This window comes from Enhydra lutris, unplaced genomic scaffold (assembly GCF_002288905.1).
Source record: "Enhydra lutris kenyoni isolate GAN:26980312 unplaced genomic scaffold, ASM228890v2 scaffoldscaffold33, whole genome shotgun sequence".
Lineage (NCBI taxonomy): Eukaryota > Metazoa > Chordata > Mammalia > Carnivora > Mustelidae > Enhydra > Enhydra lutris.
Window position 1 is genome coordinate 16,486,999 of NW_019154117.1, and position 21,121 is coordinate 16,508,119.

At 42.2% G+C, this 21,121-nt stretch overlaps 1 protein-coding gene across 2 annotated transcripts in view; it reads left to right on the forward strand.

Moving 5' to 3' along the window:
• The window catches only part of LOC111153546 (proprotein convertase subtilisin/kexin type 5), a 455,156-nt gene that overhangs the window by 252,812 nt on the left and 181,223 nt on the right, over positions 1-21,121 (forward strand). For both annotated transcript variants that reach the window (XM_022512624.1, XM_022512625.1), the window contains exons 11-13: positions 1,324-1,441; positions 2,574-2,762; positions 12,409-12,545. In XM_022512624.1, the coding sequence (XP_022368332.1) occupies positions 1,324-1,441; positions 2,574-2,762; positions 12,409-12,545 (444 nt within the window). The remainder of the gene's footprint in view (positions 1-1,323; positions 1,442-2,573; positions 2,763-12,408; positions 12,546-21,121) is intronic.

The following is a 21,121-nucleotide window of genomic DNA, read 5'->3' on the forward strand; positions in this document are numbered from 1 at the left end:
ACGTCTGTTGACTTTCATTGATCAGAGGATGTTTCAAGCCTTCTAGAACTTGGGAGTAGAGTGTGACCCTGTAGAGAACAGGAGGGAGGGAATTCCAGGCCAGGGTCTCAGCATAAGCCAAAGCAGTGAGGCAGAAAAAGCAAGGTATGACGGGGAACTGTAAAGGAATGACCTTTCTAAAGCATAGATTTTGGTGAAGAGGTTGTTTTGCAAGTAGAATGGGACTCTATCATAGAGTGTCTTGAATTTCAAGTTGAAGTACTGAAATCATCCATAAGCGTGGGCAGCGACAGATATTTTCATGTAAAATAATATTATACAGAAAATGCCTTATAGGCAACAAATCTGGTAGCAATATGACTTTGTGTTAAATATAAAGATATGAGATGGTTTGATAAGTATTTGCTGGGATTTTAGAGTATTTTTTAGAAAGAACTACACATGTGGATATTGCTGTATCATCATTAAAATATTCCTATATGCAGGAAACACAGGGTCACTGGAGGGATGGGGTGGGGGTAACAATAAATTAATTTAAAAAATATTTGTATATGTGACTGAAATTTCTGAGACCATTATGTCAAATGCAGGTTTAGATCAATAGGTATTCTTACTGAGAACCAAAAGATTACAACATTGGAAGACACATCTAGAGGCCTCCAAATATTGCATGCATAAAGTTTGATCAATTTTTCCTATGCTGGAGGAAAGGTAATAATTGTTGTCTTCTGAGATGTCCGGCCTTACTCCTGGATATGTCAGAAAGCTGGCATTTCTTGCATGTGCATTCTTATTGTGCCAAGAGAAGGTGTAGACACTGTCCTTTTTCTTTAAACCTATTCATTATGTTACAAAATTGATGAGGTCATTGCTTAAAGTGGTTACCGGGTAAGGCCTTGGAGCAAAAGTCAGTGGGTTAGAATCCAGCTCAACCACAACTACTCAGTCTTAGCTCTCTCTCTGTTCCTCAGCATTCTTGTCCCATGAATGACGATCACAATGGCACCAGCATCTTAACATCATGGAGAGGGTTACATGGAAAAAGATGGTCTAGTGCCTGCCACATGGTAATAATCGATACACGATAGTCCTGTTGCGAGTCCTAATACATCGTTGATGAATAATAGACATCCATTTTATGACCTTGTTAGGTTTGTTCACAGGTGTTGTTATATTTGTGTTTTGTTTCTTTTTTTAAATCATGGCTGGAAAGAATGCTAGGATCCCATGGGGATGTGTCTGGGCTCTTGGCCAGAACTCAATATAGACAGCCTAGGTTGATTCCAACTTCCGTGAAGCTAACCAGCCTCTTGCCTCCCCTAGTGAGCCACCTGTATGGGTTTGGACTGATGGATGCGGAAGCCATGGTGACGGAAGCCGAGAAGTGGACCACCGTTCCCCAGCAGCACGTGTGTGTGGAGAGCACAGACCGGCAAATCAAGTAATACTCGTGGCCGCAGTCAGCACAGCGATTTCCTGAAAGAGACCAGGCTGGCACAAGTGCTCTGGACAGCCTTGGTTGTCCATGGAAGCCGAAATCTTGTGTTGTGTGGTTTTTTTTTTTTCCTAGCGTGATTATAAAATTCTCATAGAATGTCTAGGGTGCTAAGCTGTTAAATCCACATAATAGGACCCAAGGATCCTTAAAAGCATCTCGCAACAGGGGATTTGGAGGACCCTTACAAATGGGCATTCTTAAGGTTTCTACTCAGCCAGTATTTCTATTTCATGGTGCAAATGTTCTCCCTAAGTCAGCGTACTCCAAAACCTAAACTTGATATTCTGGAACCTGAACTCTGTAACGTGCAATGATGAATTATATTTTCAGTATAGTATATAAAAATAACAATAGGTTGGAAGTAACATGGATAGACAAGAAGAAGTAGGGGGCGTGAAGGAAGAAGGGTCAGCCATAGGAACAACAGCCAAAAACAAACTAACTTCAGGCACAATCTCTGAGGTGGGAAACGAATCACCCCCAACTTGAACTGTTGTCAGTGTGACCAGAGCCCCGTGTTCAGGGGAAACAGTGGCACAGGAGAAAGCTAGTGAAGAAGCCAGGCACATTCAGGCCAGAGGAATCGTGGGTTATAGAGCAAGGAAGTGGTAGACCAGGGATTTGAACCAAGGTCATGGTAACCCCCGAGCCTTCCCCATACTGCCATACCCTCTAGCAGTAGTCCAAAAAGTATATTCCGCAGATTGGCAACATCACTGTCACCTGGGAACTTGTGAGAAATGCACATTCTTGGAGCCCCCTCAGCCCACTCAATCAGACATTGCAGGCAGAGGCTCAGCTCTTTGCGTTTCAACAAGGGGATACCCTCAAGTTTGATAGCCCTCCCTGCATGAAGATAAAAGAACCCCACTTCCCCCTTTTCTCTCACTTGCATCTTTCCCACTCTCTGATAACCAGGGTTAATCCTTGAAGGGACCTTGGGTGATGGCACTGTGTATTTTAGAAATCAGCCACCAGCGGCTTGTGTGACATGGCGTCATCATTCCGGGCCCACAGTTCTACGCAGCCCAGCCCCTCCAGTGCTCTGCTCACACTCGGTCTCTCTCTGTTGCAGGACCATTCGCCCCAACAGTGCGGTGCGCTCCATCTACAAAGCTTCGGGCTGTTCCGATAACCCAAACCACCACGTCAACTACCTGGAGCACGTCGTTGTGCGCATAACCATCACCCATCCCAGGAGGGGAGACCTGGCCATCTACCTGACCTCGCCCTCAGGAACCAGGTCTCAGCTTCTGGCCAACAGGTACTCTGATGGCCTCTGGCCACCGGTGCATACAGGCGACACCAACACTCTGCTGTTTTGGAAGGTAGAGAGCGTCACCTGCTCTTGACTCAACCCTAAGAACCAGCTTAGGGGGCACTTAGATGTCAAGATGGCACAGAGCTCTCACTGCCCATACATAAATGAAGGGGTATAGGGGTGCCTGGGTTGTGGTGGTGTCCAACTCTTGATTTCCACCCAGGTCATGATCTCAGGGTCCTGAGATCAAGTCACATGTTGGGCTCTGCACTCAGCAGGGAGTCTGCTGGAGATTCTCTCTCTGCCCCTCTCCCTTCACCCCTCCCCCCCCCAAAATAAATAAATAGAATCTTTTTTTTTAAATGAGGGATGAAAAACTGCCTAGAATCTGTAGGAATGGGATAGTGTAACATTTAATACTTGGATAATATTGCAGTAACGCCGCAGAAAGAAGGCCACCTGTTGTTTACCCTAACAAAGAATTACAGAGTACTACCTCCTTAGGCCTTTGAGATTGTCTCCCCTGCCCTTAAACGTCTGCCAGGGTTTGTTACAGATTAACTGAATTCTCTGGCCCAGTCCTTGTCCAAGGTTAAAGGAAATTCTATGTGATTTATTTTATTTATTTGTAAGATTTAATTTTTGTTTTGGGGTTTTTTTTTTCCCCTTAAGATTTTATTTATTTATTTGACAGAGATCACAAGTAGGCAGAGAGAGAGAAGGGGAAGCAGGCTCCCCATCAAGCAGAGAGCCCAACACAGGGCTCGATCCCGGGACCCTGGGATCATGACCTGAGCTGAAGGTGGAGGCTTTAACCCACTGAGCCACCCAGGCGCCCCATTCTATGGGTTTTAAAACAGGTCTGGGCAAATTTTTTTTCTGCAAGGAGTCAGTTAGTAAATGTTTTGAGCTTTGCAGGCCATGTTTCTGTGGCAACTGTTCAACTCTGCCTCAGAGCGAAAAAGCACCTAGGCCGTGTGAATGCATGGGCATGGCTGTTTTCCAATAAAGCTTTATTTACAGAATAAATAAACAGGCAACAGGCTGGGTTTGGCTTGAAGACTGACTGTAAAGTTTAGCCCTTTAGTCTTTATTGCCCAAGTGGGTACTCAGTTTCTTGTCTTAGCCTCTTGCCTTTTCCCTTTTCCCTGCTCCTTCCAAACACTGATCCAGGAGGTAATTGCACTGCCACGATCCTGCCGAAATTCCAGAATGTTCTAGCAACCAGTTTTCTTTTGCTGCATAGATTTTTGAATGGTTGGGAGCGTGGGTAGCAGGTGCTTATCAAAAAGTGGGACCCGAATGGGGACAAGTCAGGTTGTCTTATACACTTTGTTCCCTCTGTGGTTCTAAAATGTAAACCACAGCTGGAAGCCTAAATTTCTTTAATTTGATCTTTTTTCCTCCCAGACGAACATTTAATGGGAGCAGAAGTCTTATCATGAATGGCATATATATGAGAGCCAGTCTTTCATGCGGACATAGCCACCTGCCCACATAGCCAGGTGACCGTGGCAGTGGTGGTCTTTGTTAGGGCTGACCATAGGCCAGCGGGGTTGAGAGGCCTGGGGCCAATGCAGTCCTACAGAACCTAAAGCGAGATTGAGCAAGTGCCAGTTGCTTTGCAAAATCCCCAAATTCACCTGCTCTAGGACTGTGAGAACGAGAGCAGTAGCAGTTCTGGATGATAGTATCTGGGAGTACAGAATCCGAAATCTTCAATTACATTTTGCAACTGTGCCTGGCAGACTTGTGTTCTTTAAAACTTCACATCCTCCATCAGTGCACGGGAAAACGTGGGCTTAGGGCTTGATGCAGCGCAGCTTTGCCAGAATGAGGGGATGCAGGTGCAAAGAAGGGCAGGCTGCTCTGGCCTCAGATCCCTGGACGTGCCACCCGTGCGCTCCTCCCGCCGCAAAGCGGGGTCGCAGCTGCTGCCAGATGCTTCTTTCCAGTGGGCGAGGCCTTCCCGTGCATGGTTCCGTGATTAGGAGGTCACACCAGCTGCTGCTACTGAAGCGAGGGAAGACCTTTTTTCCTGTTGTTCTTTCTCTTTGCCTTTATTTGTCTGCGTTAAACTTGAATGCGTATGCAGGTGAAACGCGGGGGCGCAAAGGTTTGCTTCACGCATGCGCGGCTGAGACCCCTCCAGCCTCCTCTGTTGAAGAGAAAACAGCCCCTTCATGGTCGCTGTGGGCTTGGAAAACTCAAGGTCCTCAGACTTTCTGGGCTTTTCCTGCCTCTGGCGTTATTTCTAGTTGGCCTCAGCCCGGGATGACTTCAGTGTGGAGGCTGATAAGCCAAGGAGCTGTGGACCCCATCACCGGCTTTGGTGGATTATCCTGCGCAGGCGCAGGCTTCTGTCCAGCACGCATGCGCGAGCTTCAGTCCTGCACGCCTGCGCAGCCCCGGAGCTGTGCTTTGCCTTTTGCAGAGTGCGGAACCCAACACTGCTGCTTGGCTTGTGCTGGAGGGAAAAAAAACAAAACAAAACAAAAACAGGTGTTTCAGATACTCGGTGACCAGCGGTGGGGATGTTGACCTCAGTTTCCCCCATCAAGACTACCTGGGAATACAGTTGCTACTCGACGTGGGTCTTCTCTGTCTGGAATGTTTTCTCCAAGGGCTGGTCTTCTGTGTGTGTGCCATCTCGTTGCTGAAAGGAAGGAGGTGGATGGACCCGGGGGGGGGTGGGGGGGAGGGCAGAAGGCCTGGAGACACCCCAGAGATGTAAAGGATGTTATGAGTTCATTTGTCCGCGGTTCCCTGATCACATCACTCTGAGCAGCTGATCTCTGAAGCGTAAAACAGTGGCACCCAGTCCCAGAAGCACGTCTGGTCTCTGAGGACAGACTCCCCTGCCCTTGCTGTGCTTGATGCCCGGAGCATTTCTTCAACTGAAGTGGCTAAGGAGAGAAAGGTCTTTGTGGCATTTTCTTTCCTTCCTGGCATGTTCTGAAGCTTTCCTTTTATGAGAGGAAGTGTCTCTTCAGAACCTTCTAGTCTCTGACCTAGGGCCGTGGGGTCCTTGTATCCCCTCACCTTGGCTCTGTTTCAAGGCCCATTCCCTGGATTGGGAGCTGAGGACAAGCAGCATAGGAGAGGGGTGGAGACAGGCGGAAGGGAAGGCCTGCTCCCCTCCTGGTGGCCTTCAAGGCCTGCAAGGCAGCAATACTTCTATAAGGAAAGGGGGCTAGGTCAAGTTTTGGAAGGAAATTGTGTGTCAGAGGTTATTAATGAGAGCAATAAATGGTACCCCGGTTGGACACTTATCTTTCTTTCAAAGAAGTCAAGATTTCTAAGGAGGACCACGTTAAAGCAAAGAATGGCATGTATCTGAAAGTGACCTCTCAATGGTCACAAGAGGAAGTTTCCGGAGTGAGGGGTCACTTGAGATGAAGAGGCAGAGCTGAGGTGGCCCAGAGCCATCTCCGCATGTTTCAGTGCTGTTTATCCCCACCACACAGCAATTCCTTTGGAATCGATTTTCGGCGAGGTTGCTGAGCACTTGCCCATGTGGGCCGTCTGGAACCCCTCAATGCCTCCCCCGTCCCGGCTGACAGGCACTTGCTAGAACTCCTGTGGAGAACAGCTGTTGGAGGAAGAACGCTTACCCAAGCACCTGCAGGTGCTGGACCCTGGAAGGCACACAGCAGCGTTCAGAACTAGTCCAACGTGAGCGCGCCCCATTAGCCCAGCATGTGAGCACCCCTGGCAAGCCAGGTTGATAATTTAGGGGGTGGGAGCGCCGAGTACACAGAGCAGGCCTGGAATGGGCAGATGGTTAGTTTCTTCTAATCCCTTTGTTTTCTCCTGCCCTCCACCCTCCCAGTCCTCCTCTTGGCCTGTGCACCCTGCCTCGCAAAAAGTCGCCCTGAATAATCAGCACAAATGATTTATTTCAGGGGAGAATCTGGAGGTCTTGAATTGGCGGAGGGGAATCTAGGTGGGCTTGGGCTCCTTTAACATGTTTTTAGACAAGCATAACTTTAGATTCGCTTTTTTTTTTTTTTAATACCACCACATATTCAAATTCTGCCTTGCAAAAGTTTTGCAACAAAAGCCAGCTTCATGAGATTCTTCCTTCAGCTGCATTTGTTAGAATTATGAAAAGCGGTCTTTCTCCCCCTAAGTCTCCCCTTCCCCCCAAGTCAGTGAGTTCGAGATTTAGTGTAGCTGTATTGGCCCTTTGTTCCAAATTTTGGCTTCTGACTGAAAGCTGAAACTTTGCCTTTCTTTCTAAATTTGATTACAGACGAATATTTCTGCTTCTAATTATGGTCTTAAGTAGAGAGAAGGTACACTTTCGAGTCTGCAAAGCCTATAAGCTTCTATAATTAACTATGTTTAAATGTGGTGTTTATATTTGAGTCATTTCTGTTGCTGCCCAAATGTTCAATGACAGACTATTGACATTCGTAAAGGATCACACCATGTAAGTGCATTTGTGGCTTGCAGTAAAAATTACACTTCGGCGTGGAAATTTTGCATTCCAGTAAGGCCTCCCCATAAGAATCCTCTTCCTTGCTCCAAAAGAAGGTACAGCCTTTGGAGTTAGAGCTGGGCTTGTCTGGATTTCACCAGTTTCTATGTTTGACTTTGAAAAGTGAGTCTCTCCACTAGAAAACAGATGCCAAGGTTAGGGTCCACCTCACACGGTTGTCACAAGTATTGAGTAAGATCACTCACAGCAAGTCCTTAGCACCACTCCTGGAACACACAGTAAACACTTACTAAGTGCTAACCCTGATTTACACAGTGCTGCCCAAAGCACCTGATGGAGGACTCCATCAGACATAGATGGCTGGGCCCCTCTCCCAGAGTCTGATCCTGTACGTCTGGGTGAGGTCCATGAATCTGCATTTCTAAGAATCTTCCAGGTGATGTGGAAATTGCCTGTCCACAGACCACATTTTCAATAGTACTGGTTTAAAAGATCACCCAGCTTTTCATACAACATTCTTGTTATGTTCGTGTCCTCAAAAGACTTGCAGGCAGAACGCTGCTGGGTGCTGCGTGAGTAATTTACAAAGGCGTCTGTAATCAGAAACAGATACTTAGATAAAAGCTATCCACTCTTAAATGGAATAAATCTGCAAGATTACAAGCATACATCATAGATCCACAACAAGGAATGCATGTTGGGCCCGGTCAGTAGTAAGTAATAGTATGCAGGTTGAAAGTCTTTTTTCTTAAAAACTCATCTTTTTAGTACTTCAGGTCTCTAGAACTAGTCCTTCTCTCTCTCAGCCTTTCTTAAAGAAGTAATTTCAATGAGGAGAGACAGAAAAACTTAATAGTGTGTTTTAAACACCCTATTTCAGAAGCAAATCATTTAAAACTTGCAAAAGCCAAACAGCTAAAGAAAATAAAAAACCACATGACAATTAAGCCAAATGAGTGCTTCGAGCGCTCTGTTAAGTCCTACGTGAAGTTGCGATAAAGCACTAAAAAGAAAATAATAATTAAGTAATTTCAGGGACAGAGAAAGAAAAAAAGGAAACTTCTAAAAATATCTGTCTAAAGTCTAATTCTGTATGAACATAAATACTGTTTGGGGAGTAGTAGATGATTCTGAAATTAAGATCCATTTATAACTTGAGCAATAATTATATGGTAGCACATAGCTGTCAGTACTTATAAAATGTCTTGTTATTTAGTTGCCACAACAGCACTGAAGAATGTTGTAGCCTTGACATATTGGCTAGACTCTTTAAGCGAAAGGGGGAAGAAAGCTTACACTAATTATATGAGTTATTTCCTGAGTTAATTCCTCAAAAGGATGTACTACCCTTAATGGCAGTCTTTTCTACCAGCCTTCATCCAAAGTAATTTATTTGAAAACCACTCACAGGGATCGGGCTGTGGGGCACCATTTTAATAACTGGATGCGTAACTTGTGCTACCACAGGTATATATCATTTCGTAGAGCACGCGATTATGAAGTCAACTTCGACAGACAGGGTTTCACTGCGGCAGGCGATGTGGATAGGCCACGGGGGTAATTAGTCCAGGCTTCTGCACACTGGCCCTGCTTTGTGGACATTTCATCCATGCTGATAACGTTGGCATGTGTTGGGTTTCTTCACTGTTGGCCCGGCACGGACATTCAGACTGGGCATTGGACTTTTTAGCCGATAAGTGGAGACCACACAGTTAGAATCTCTTTAGCTTGGTGTCCAGTGTGGTTGGACGCTTGCTTGTCTTGAGCAAGTGTGTTGTTTGCAACACAAATCGAATCTACTACCAGCGTTACCTTTTATGACACACAGATGAAGCCGGGTTGTTCATTGCCACGATGCCAAAAACTTGGGACGAGTTTAAGTGCTGAATCAGAAGAAAATAAAGAACGGGGTGAGACTAGAAACGTGAATGGTCAGGCTAGTCGATGCAACAGCAGTCATCAGTGTCTGTTTCTTTCCCCATCAACTCTTTCAGCAAAATGCAATGATCGTGTTTGGCTGCATTTTTAATTCCTCTCCTCAACTTTTATGTCCACATGAAATTAATGAGCATTCAGCTCTGCATAAAGCAAAGAGACTGGGGTGGGAAACCGCTTAGCCCGATAGACAAAGCCCATTTATATTCGGGCTTTGAAACACTTATTTGAATGCCGATTATGGGTATTTCTTCTTGGCACCCAGTTTATATTTAATTTGGGTTCCAAATGTGATTTAAAAGTGATTGGCAGCAATGGAATGATTTTCAAAGGTGGACAGGAAAGGGTGGAAGGGGAGAAACACAGGGTCTGCTAATCCAGCAGTCAAATAATTGACCCGTGAGTAATTAGAAGTTGGCTGGGGTTGTGGAAACAAGACTGCCCTTCATGTGATGGCAGCCTCAAGTCTCCTTTGTAGTTTTGGACGTGAGGCAGTGCGCCAAATGCTCTGTCTAAACTGTTTGGGAATTGCTCTTAAGTTTGGCACTCTTGGAAAGGTATTATGTGACAAGTTGTTGCTCCGGTGCCCTCAAACGGCACAATGGCTTCAGCAATCTCAAGCCTAAACTCTGTGGGCTGAGAAGTGGTTCTAGATTGGTTTCTGCTTCCACGCATTTCCACATCAGCACACTCCCTTTTGTAACATATGTCTGAGAGGAAAGGCGATTTGAAAAGCCTCCTCCTTCCCCACCGCTGTTTCTCCTTTTCATCCAGCCTACCCCCCCACTTTAGGTTTATGTGAAGGGCTCTCTGTATGTAAGTCAGTTATATAATGGGCCAGCAATTTCTTCCTGGCCAAGTCTAGTTTTAAGCCATCCGCTTATGAAGCAGGCCTTGTTGTGGTAGTGCATACATTATAGGATCTCCATAAAATGTACCATCCCTAATCTAGTGAAGTTCTTTTATAGATCTTTCATACTAGGAAGATATTCATGTAAGGAGCCACTATTTCTATCGCTGTTACCATGAGGGTAAGCCACCACATTCAATATGGCTCTCATTGAAATGCCACTCCTCTCTTCAGAACTAACCCTTACACATAGTCTACAGATATTCTAAAAAGAGAAAAAGGGGACTCTCACTCTTAGAAGCTTTGAAAATCACTTCCTACTGTTAACCCCATTATGGAAATTAACAAAACATATCTGAACATCCCAGACATCTGGGATATTCTCCAGTAAAGAGATCTGTTGGACTCTGCCTCAGCCTTTCTCAGATTTTGCCCAGTTTTCTGACCATGGGACACTTTGAGAATGCTGATAAGTACTTGCCTTTTTTCTTCTTCTAAGGTCTGAGGAACACATAGAGGTGATTTTTTCCCATTTATCGTGTTTCTCTAGAGAAAACTGCCAAGTGTCCGCCATTTACATGATACTCCCCCGTTATGCCAACCATCCCTTCAGTTTCAGGATCCAGCTGTCATTTTAGAGGGATCCTCAAACATATCGGAAGAAAGCTTTTGTATGTAAAGAATTAGAATTCTGGTATATTAAATTATAAGGAGATTAAACTGGTTATTTTTTGGTTTCAGAAGGGCACTTTTTCTCCCAATGGGAAGATATACATAGCATGCAGATTATACCCACCAATTCCCTTGGTGAGCATGAAATTAAAGTGAGGAGAGTTGATTGCATGTTCTGAATAGCCATCAACATCCAGTTGCCATGAACTTTGTCTCCATGGAAGGACAGATATGTCCCAGAAACAGGACATGGTTGCTTCTAAGACCATACTAAAGATGTTTTTGCTTCCCTGTTTGCCTCTCTAGCTCTCAAGTTCTTTCTCTAGACACACATAATTTTTTAAGTTTTATTTAGAAATTTTAAAAAACTGTCTCTTGCCCTATCTTTAACTTTTTAACCTTCTATTGTCCCATCTCTGTAGAAATCTTTTTCTAAGAGTAGGTTGTACACTCAACATGGGGCTTGAACTCATGACCCCAAGATCAAGAGTTACATGTTCCAGTGACTGACCCAGCCAGGCACCCCCTATAGAAATCTTAATATTTCTTTGGGTCATCAATTATATATAATGTGCCTAGATAAGTGACATGCCTCTTTCTTCACGTGCTTGTTTTATACATTATCTATTGACGTTTCTTTATTCTTAATGAGGATTCTGTTTTCTTCTTTTCCTTCTTGTTTTGTATCCCTCAGGATTACATCACAGGAAATAATGCTAGCTATTTCATATAGCTAATATAGGGAATTTGGAGCTTAGAAAATCATTAGAAGAGCTAGAAGAGCAGAATGTAGGCTGAACTTAAAGGCATGACTCCCTCAACTGGTTAAGATGAGTGGACAGGGTCTTTTTACTGAGTCGTAATTTATGAACAATACAGTTCACTTTTTAATGTGAGTAATTTAGTGACGAATAATGCTCTATATCTATACACCATTATTTTCAAGATATAAAACAATTCCGTCAGCCCTGGAACTTCTACCATGCCCCTTCTTCCCTCCCACCCCCTGGCACCCACTGATCTGTTTCTGTTTATGTTGCCTTTTCTAGAATGTCCTAGAAATTGAATCCTATAGCACGTAGTCTTTTATGTCTGACTTCTTTCATTTAGCTTCAATGCTTTTGAAATTAATTCATGTTGTTGCATTTATTAGTAGTTCAACAGTTTTTATTCACGGGTACTGTTTTGTCATAGGAATATACGAGAACTTGATTACCCATTCACTAGTTGAGAGACTTCTGAGTTGTTAACAGTTTTCAAGAATTACAAATAAAGCTGCTGTGAACATTCATGTGGAGTTCTTCGTATGAACATATGTTTTCACTTCTTGGGTAAATGTCTGGGAGGGGGATTGTTGAGTCACATGGTAAGAACTACCAAACTGTTTTCAGAGCAGCTGTTCTGTTTAGCATTCCCATCAGCAGTGTAAGAGAGTTTTAGTTGTCCCACATCTTTAATACTTGGTATTATCACTCTTATGGGTAGAGTCATAGCCTGGTTTTCCCGATACCCAAATGTTTACCCCTTCCAGAGTTGCTATTACAAGGCCACCACTGTGCCTATTTGGCTGTGGTAGAATGATGACACGCATTTGGGTCTACTCATTGTCAATGTCCAAGAGGAAAATGGCCTCCAGGATTGAGCTGAACCTGCTGATGGGTACAAAAAGATCACTGATCATGGTCTTGCCTTGACCTTCACTGGATTCTAAATAATGTAGAAAACAATGCTTTCTGGTTATCTCACAGGCTTTTTGATCATTCTATGGAAGGATTTAAAAACTGGGAGTTCATGACCATTCATTGCTGGGGAGAGCGAGCCACCGGTGACTGGATCCTTGAAGTTTATGATACCCCCTCCCAGCTGAGGAACTTCAAGACTCCAGGTAGGAACTCCCTTTTCTATCATTTGGTTTACTCTGCAGAAACAAGTGATGGAATCTATTTTGGCCTGGAAGGTTTTTGCATTTATATATCAACATCATCCTTTCTCATGTGATCCTATAGTTGGAGTATCTGTACATATTCCAGTTCTCAGTATTATCATTTGAGGGGTAATGATTGAAGGCTCAAAGAATAAATGTTTTGATCTAAGTACAAGATAAAATGTGACAGCTATTGATTGACATTTCAGAATATATGCTCCATCTAACCAGCTTCCCCCAGCTAGCCTCATCTAGAGATGGTTTCCTCAATTATCTGTTCCTCTGAATTTGTTCTAAAATTAATTTTTAGTGCACACGAGACATTGAGCTTGGCCTGTGCAAGCTGTGCTGGTTACAGTAAAGAAAAATGAATGTTGGTATTCTGCCCCATGTGAGCCTAAGAGCTAAGGGAAAGGAATACTTTCTAGATAAGTAAAATGTGGAAATTACGATGTTAACAGAAGCACATGGCCTGCCTCCATCTTCCTGCTAATGTACGAAGCTTGTTTGTAACACAAAGTAAGGGAAAGTACAAATGTAGTTTGGGGCAGGAGACTGAAGATTTTCACAGCACCTGTGTTATCCACAATGGAGCCCTACGTAGTACTTGGCTCGGGGACAGCTGATCTGTTTCACAACCACCCCAGCTCCCACCCAGCTGTGGACACATCTGCAGCCGTCTAAGAAATCCGTGCTTCCCAGTGCTCTCTCTGTGCAGCCCATCTGAAGAAGATCCAGGCCTGAGGGCTTGTTTGGACTAATGGGTATCCAGTTCTAGCCCTCTCCCGATCGCAGAAGAAATTAACCCAGACATTCCGTAATTCATTGTAAGGGTGTGTGTTACTCAGAGAATTGTGTGCTGCAGAGGGCAAAGGAGACACACAGCAGAACAGAGGAACGAAGCAGCCATTTGCCTTACTTTTGCCCACTGGTCAGGGAAAGGTACTCATTCTGAGAGATCCATTTTTGGCAATGCATTTGGCGATCTCTTCTCCCTAATTCTATGATGTGGTTCCTCTGTGTTGCCTCAGAAGACCCACACTCAGGTGGCAAGGTCACAACGAATCAGGATATAAGATTTATTAAAGGGTATCCAGTTCCATCTCTCCTCCAGCATGCGTCATGAATATAATGCTTGCCAAAGTGTGATCGAGAAATCAAATGTTGTTCAACAAGGCAGGATTGAAGGAAACCATTAAAATAAACTAGCCCCTGGTTTCTAGATGCTTTCATTGGTTCCTAACCTACTTAGTCCCCAGGAAATTCCTTTCCCCTCCCTTCCTCTTTCTGGGCCATGCTCAGTGCTCATGTGATAGAGATACACTGGGTTGTGGCATTCAGGGGCAATGGTGGCTTGGTGACTTGGCTGTGCTGCCCGACCCCAGTGGATCCATCGGCAGGTGACAGTTGAGGGCTCTTACGTCTCAAGAGATCCCAGGGAATTAATCACTGTCCAAATATGATAGTTGTGTACCAAGGGCTGGGGGTGGGGGGGGTGATGCCTTAAGGCACAGACATAGGGGTACACTATCGAGAATATAAGACTAAAAGTGACTGTTCTTTACTGTCACCACACAACTCTAAAGAATGTCAGTGATAAAATGCTTCTCCCCACAAGAGCAAACTACCCCTAGGAGCACACTCCTGGTAGACCTGGTATTTATGTGCAAGGGTCAGGGGCTGTGAATGTAAATCTCTCTTCCCTCCAGGAGTTCAGACTTCCTCCAGAGTTGGTGACGATCATCTGTGTTAGAGGCTCTCAGCAGTAGCCCAGATAATCTAGAGTTGTCTCTTTCCCAGCACTGGCTTCCACTTAACCGTTTAAATGTTCATGCGTAATTCTAGTCACCTCTAGGCATTTTACAGATGTTCTTTTCTGCCAGAAGAGAGATAGCCTAATGCTATTACTGACCTGGGGTCAGGAGGCTTTAATAAATTCACAGTCTTTGAATATCCTTCCTTTAACCAACCTTCCTGTTTAGGATTAGTCACAACATTGAAAAGGGACTTTTACTTCTATGTGTGGGCATATGTGTTTCTTTCCATGTGTGGGCATCATCGTTTCTCTGGTGTACAGTCCTAGGGAAGGCTTCTCTAATTAGTGAGGGATTTTTTTAGTAAGCTAACAGAAATTCAGTTAGAGACTTAGCCCAATTTCTAGCCCAATTAAATGGTAGAATCATTCCCAAGTATATAGGTTCCTAATTCCGAACTGAGCTCCTATCTCTTTGTTTCTTCCCATTTCTTCCCATTGTTTATTCTATTTGTTTATTATTAAAGCACATATTAAGGATTTTTTTTAATTGAAGTATAGTTGATACACAACTTTACCTTAGTTCCGGTGTACAACATGGTGACTCGACAAGTCTGTGTTAGCTCGGCTCACACAGGTGTGGCTACCACCTGCACCACACAGCGCTATTACAGGACCCTTGACTCTGTTTCCCGTGCTGTGCCTTTCATCCCTGTGACTGTTCATTCCATAAGGGTAAGCCTGTACCTCCTACTCTCCTTCTCTGATGTTGCTTCCTTTCCTTTCCTCTCTGGCAATCACCAGTTTGTTCTCTGTGTTTATGAATGAAATCGTATGGTATTTGCATTTCTGTTTCACTTTTCTCACTTAGCATAATCCCTTCTGGATTCGTCCATGTTGTTACAGATGGCAAGATCTCATTCCTTTTTTTTTATTTTATTTTATTTTATTTATTTATTTATTTATTTTTTTAATTTTATTTTTCATAAACATATATTTTTATCCCCAGGGGTACAGGTCTGTGAATCGCCAGGTTTACACACTTCACAGCACTCACCATAGCACATACCCTCCCCAATGTCCATAATCCCCCCCCCCCCACCCCCCTCCCCCCATTAACCCTCAGTTTGTTTTGTGGATCTCATTCCTTTTTATGGTTGAGTAGTACTCCACTGTGTGTGTGTGTGTGTGCATACGTGCACAGGTGTGTGTGCGACTATGTATATACAGCATATCTTCTTTATCCATCCGTCTATCAGTGGACACATAAGTTGCTTCTACATCTTGGCTATTGTAAATAATGCTGCAATAAACATAGGGGTGCATGTATCTTTTTAAAAAAGATTTATTTATGTACTAGAGAGAGAGCACACTAGTCTGGGGACAGTCAGAAGAAAGAGAGAAACTCAAGCAGACTTCCCGTTGAACATGGAGCCCAATACAGGGCTTGATCCCAGGACCCCAACATCATGACCCGAGCCAAAATTAAGAGTCAGATGCTCAACCAGCTAGGCCACCCTGGCGCCCCTGCATCTGTCTTTTTGAATCCGTGTTCTTGGTTTTGTGGGTAAATATCCAGTAATGAAATTTCTGGATCCTTCGGTATTTCTGTTTTTAATTTTCTGAGGAACCTCCATCCTGTTTTCCAGAGTGCAGACTGCTCCAGTTTGCATTCCCACCACCAGTGCACGAGGCTTCCTTTTTCTCCACATCCTCGACAACACTTGTATCTTGTCTCTTTTATTTTAGCCAATCCGATGGCGTGCAGTGATAGCTCATTGTAGTTTTGATTTGCGTTTCCATGATAATTAGTGATGTTGAGCATCTTTTTGTGTGTCTGTTGGTCATATCTGTGTCTTTGGAAAAATATCTATCCAGGTTCTCTGCTCATTTTTCATCAGATTGTTTTGTGTGTGTGCCAGGCTGTGTAAGTTCTGATACATTTTGGATATTAACCCCTTATCAGATATTTCATTTGCAAATATCTTCTATCCACTAGGTTGTCGTTTTGTTTTGTTGATGGTTTCCTTTACTGTGCAAAAGCTTTTTAGTTTCGTGTAGTCCCAATAGTATATTTTTGCTGTTGTTTCTTTTTCCTAAAGAGACATATCCATAAGTATGTTACTAAGGGCAATGTTTGAGAAATTACTGGCTGTGTTTTCTCTTAGGAGTTTTATGGTTTCAGGTCTCATATTTTATGTCTTTCATCTTTTTGCAGTTTATTTTTGTGTCTGGCGTCAGAAAGTGACCCAGTTTCATTCTTTAGCATGCAGCTGTCCACTTATCCCAATACCATTTATTGAGGAGACCATCTTTTCCCCATTATGTATTCTTGACTTCTTTGTTGTAGATAAATTGACCATAGAAGTGTGGGTTTATTTCTGGGCCCTCTATTCTCTTCCACTGATGGATGTGTCTGTTTTTGTGCCAGGACCATAGTGTTTGATTACTCCAGTTTTGTAGTAGATCTTGAAATCTGGCATTGTGATACCTCCAGCTTTGTTGTTCTTTCTCAAGACTGCTTTGGCTGTTCTGGGCCTTCAGTAGTTTCACACCAATTTTAGTATTATCTGTCTGGACATTTTAACCATATTAATTCTTCTAATCTGTGAGTGTGGACTCTTTTGCCATTTGTTCTGTTGTCTTCAATTTCTTTCATCAGTGTTCTACTTTTTAGACTCTAAATCTTTCACCTCCTTGGTTAAGTTTATCCCTAGGTGTTTTATTCTTTGTGGTACAATTGTCTGGGGGATTGTTTTCTTAATTTCTTCCTGCTACTTCATCGTTAATGTATAGAAATGCAGCAGATTTCCAAATATTAATTTTGTATCCTGCAACGTTACTGAACTCATTTATTCTAGAGTTTTGATGGAGTCTTTAGGGTTTTGTATTTATAATGTCATGTCATCTGCAAATAGTGACACTTTTACTTCTTCCTTACCAATTTGTATGTCTTTTATTTCTTTTTTCTTGTCTGTTTGCTACAGCTAAAACATCCCAGTACCATGTGTTGACTAAAAATGGCAAGAGTGGGCATCTTTGTCTTGTTTCTGATCTTAAAGAAAAAGCTCTCAGTTTTTCACCATTGAGTATGACATTAGCTATGGGTTTGTCATATATGGCCTTTATTATGTTGAGGTATGTCCTTCTAACCCCACTTTGTTGAGAGTTTTTATTATGAATGGATGTTGAATTTTGTCAAATGCTTGTTCTGCATTACTGAGACAATCCTGTGATTCTTATCTCATGTTATTATTGTGGTATAGAACAGTGATTGATTTACAGATACTAAACCACCGTTGTATCCGTAGATTCAATATCACCATGAATGTCCTTTTACTGTATGGTTGAATTTGGTTTCCTAGTATTTTATTGAGGATTTTTACATCTGTATTCATCAGGGATTTTGGCCTGTAGTTTTCCTTTTTTGTAGTGCGTTTGGTTTTGGTATCAGAGTAACATTAGTCTCATAGGATGTATTTAGAAGCTTTCCTTCCTCTTCTTTTTTTTTTTTTAATAGTTTGAGGAAAGTAGGTATTAACTCTTGTTTAAATGTTCGGTGGAATTCACCTGTGAATCCATCTAGTCCTGGACTTCTGTTGTTGGGAGATTTTTTTTTTAATTGCTGATTCAATTTCTTTACTACTAATTAGTCTTTTCAGATTTTCTATTTCTTCCTGACTCCATTTTGAAAGAGTATATGATTCTAGGAATTTATCCATTTTATCTAGGTTCTCTGATTTGTTGACCTGTACTTTTTTGTAGTAGTGTCCTGTAATCATTTGTATTTCTGTGATGTCAGCTGTTACTTCTTTCATTTCTGATTTTATTTATTTGGGCCCTCTCTTCATTTTTCTTGATGAGGATGGCTAAAAGTTTATCAATTTTGTTTATCCTTTCAGGGAACCATCTCTTGGTTTCACTGATCTTTTTATTGTTTATTTAGTCTCTGTTTCATTTATTTATACCATGATTTTTATTATTTCTTTCCTTCTACTAACTCTGGGCTTTTTTGTTCTTCTTTGTGTATTTCCTTTTGGTGTAAGGTTAGATTGTGTATTTGATATTTTTCTTGTTTATTGAATTAGACCTATATTGCTATAAAATTCCCTCTATGAACTGCTTTGTTTCCCAAAGATATGGAACCACTGTGCTTTCATTTACATTTGTCTCAGTGTATTTTTTTGTTAACCCATTGGTTGACAAGTAGCATGTTGTTTAGCCTCCAGGTGTTTGTGGTTTTTTTCCCACTTTTCTTCTTGTAATTGGTCTCTAGTTTCATACTATTGTGGTCAGAAAACATGTGATCCATCCTGGAGAACGTTCTTTGTACACTTGGAAAGGATGTATATTCTGTTGGTTTTGGACAGACTACTCTGTATATCTCTTAGGTCCATCCGGTCTAAGGTGTCATTCAAGGCCACTGTTTCCTTATTGATTCTCTGTTTCGATGATCTGTCCATTGGTGTAAGTCTGGTGTTGAAGGCCCCTACTATTATTGTATTACTGTCAATTTCTTCTTTTATATAATTTTCTGTGAATTTTTTTTGCTCCATTGTACATAGATATTTACAAGTATTATATCCTCTTGTCCTCTTGTTATAGTTTTGTGTTAAAGTCTATTTTGTCTGATATACATATTTTTACCTTTGCTGTTTTTATTTTGTTTTTTTTTCCTGCTCTCATTTTCATGGAATATCTTTTTGCATCTCTTCACTTTCAGTCTGTATATCCCTTTAGGTCTCAAGTGAGTCTCCTGTGGACAACCTAAAGATGGGTCTTGGTTTTTTATTCATTCCACTACCCTCTATCTTTTGATTGGAGTATTTAGACCATTTACATTTAAAGTAATTTAGTAATAGATATATACTCATTGCCATTTTGTTCATTGTTTTCTGCTTGTTTTTGTTGTTCTCGTTTCTTTTCTCTTGCTCTGTTTTCTTGTGATTGACGACTCTTTAGAGTGTTATGCTTGAGTTTGTCTTTACTTCTTATGTATCTGTTAAAGGTTTTTAGTTGGTGTGTACCATAGGGTTCATATATAACCTCTAAAGTATATAGCAATCTATATTGAGAATAACTTGTTTGAACACATTCTAAAAGAACTTCATTTTTACTACCCCCCTCCACATTTAACATATATGCTGCCATATTTTACATCTCTTTATTTTGTGATTCCCCTTAACTAATTTTTTTTAACATATAATTGACTTTACCACCTCTGTCTTTTAAACTCTATACTGGCTCCATAAGTGATTGTTCTACTACCTTTATTGTATGTTTGTTTCTACTCATGACATTTTTCCCTTTCATAATTTTCTTCTGATTATGGCCTTTTCAACTAAAAAAGTCTCTTTTAACATTTCTTGTAAGACTGGCTTAATGGTTATGTTTTGTTCGGGGAAACTCTATCTCACTTTCAATTCTGAATGATAATCTTTCTAGGTAGAGTACTTTTGGATGTGGAGTTTTGTTTTGTTTTGCACTTCAGATATACCATGCCACTCTATTCTGGCATGCAGTTTTCTGCTGAAAATCAGCTGAAAGCCTTAGGAGGTTTACCTTGTGCATAACTAATTATTTCTCTCTTGCTGCTTTTAACATTCTCTTTAATCTTTGCCATTTTAATTGTTATCTGTCTTAGTGTAAATCTCATTGATTTCATCTTGTTTTGAACTCTCTCTGCTTCTTAAACCTAGATATCTGTTTCCTTCCCAAGGCTAGGGAAGTTTTCAGCTATTATTTCTTCAAATGAGTTTGCTGTCCCTTTCTCTCTCTCTTTTCCCTCTAGGATCCCTATAATGTGAATGATTGATTGCTTTATGTTTTCCTAGAATTCCCTCAGCCTATCCTCATTCTTAATTTTTTGTTTTCTTTTTGCTGTTCAGCTCAGATGCTTTCTGTTACCCTGTCTTCCAGATCACTGATCCATTCTTCTGTATCCTCTAATCTACTATTGATTCCTTATAGTGTATTTTTAATTTCAGTTAGTGTTCTACAACTGATTGATTTTTCTATATATTTCCTGCCTCTTTGTTGAAGTTCTGAGCTCTTCCACTCCTCTTTAGTCCCCTGAGCATCTTTATGACCATTATTTTGAACTGTTTATTAAGCATATTGCTTATGTACATTTCACTTTGTTATTTTTATGAGGCTTGTCTGTTCTTTCACTCTTTTCATTTGTCTACTCATTTTGTTTGGGTTTCTGCATTTGTTTCTAAGAATTAGACAGTAGAGCTACTTATCCTAAACTAAAAGGACTGATCTTGTGTATGGTCATCTGCTTTGCAGACTGTATGTGCCTGGTGACTTTAGCTGGCGGCTGGAGGTCCCAGGTCACTCCATGCTGGGACCACCCTGGTGGACTGGCCTGAGCTGTGTCAGGGTGGTCCTGAGGCAATCTATGCAGGGGGCACCACAGTCTAATAGCTGAAGCTGAAGTGGGTACCAGCCTCGGGATCATAACACTGTACAGAGGGTATCCTGGCAAGATAACTAATACTGAAGTGGACATGGGCTGGGGCAGTCCCAGTTCTCTCCACATAGAGAGTGCCCCAACAGAGCAGATGAAACCAAAGTACATGTAAGCTGGAGGGGTCACAGCACTCTTTGAGCAGAGAAGCTAAAGTGGCTACAAGCTATGGGGTCCCAGGGGTCTTTGTGCTGAGGGGCACCTTGGGAGGACAGTTGAAGCTAAAGTAGACCCAAGCTCCATCTGAAGCCCAGAAGGCTCAGGCCAGGAGATCATGGGGCACCCTGTACCAGGGAAGTCCTGGCAAGTTGT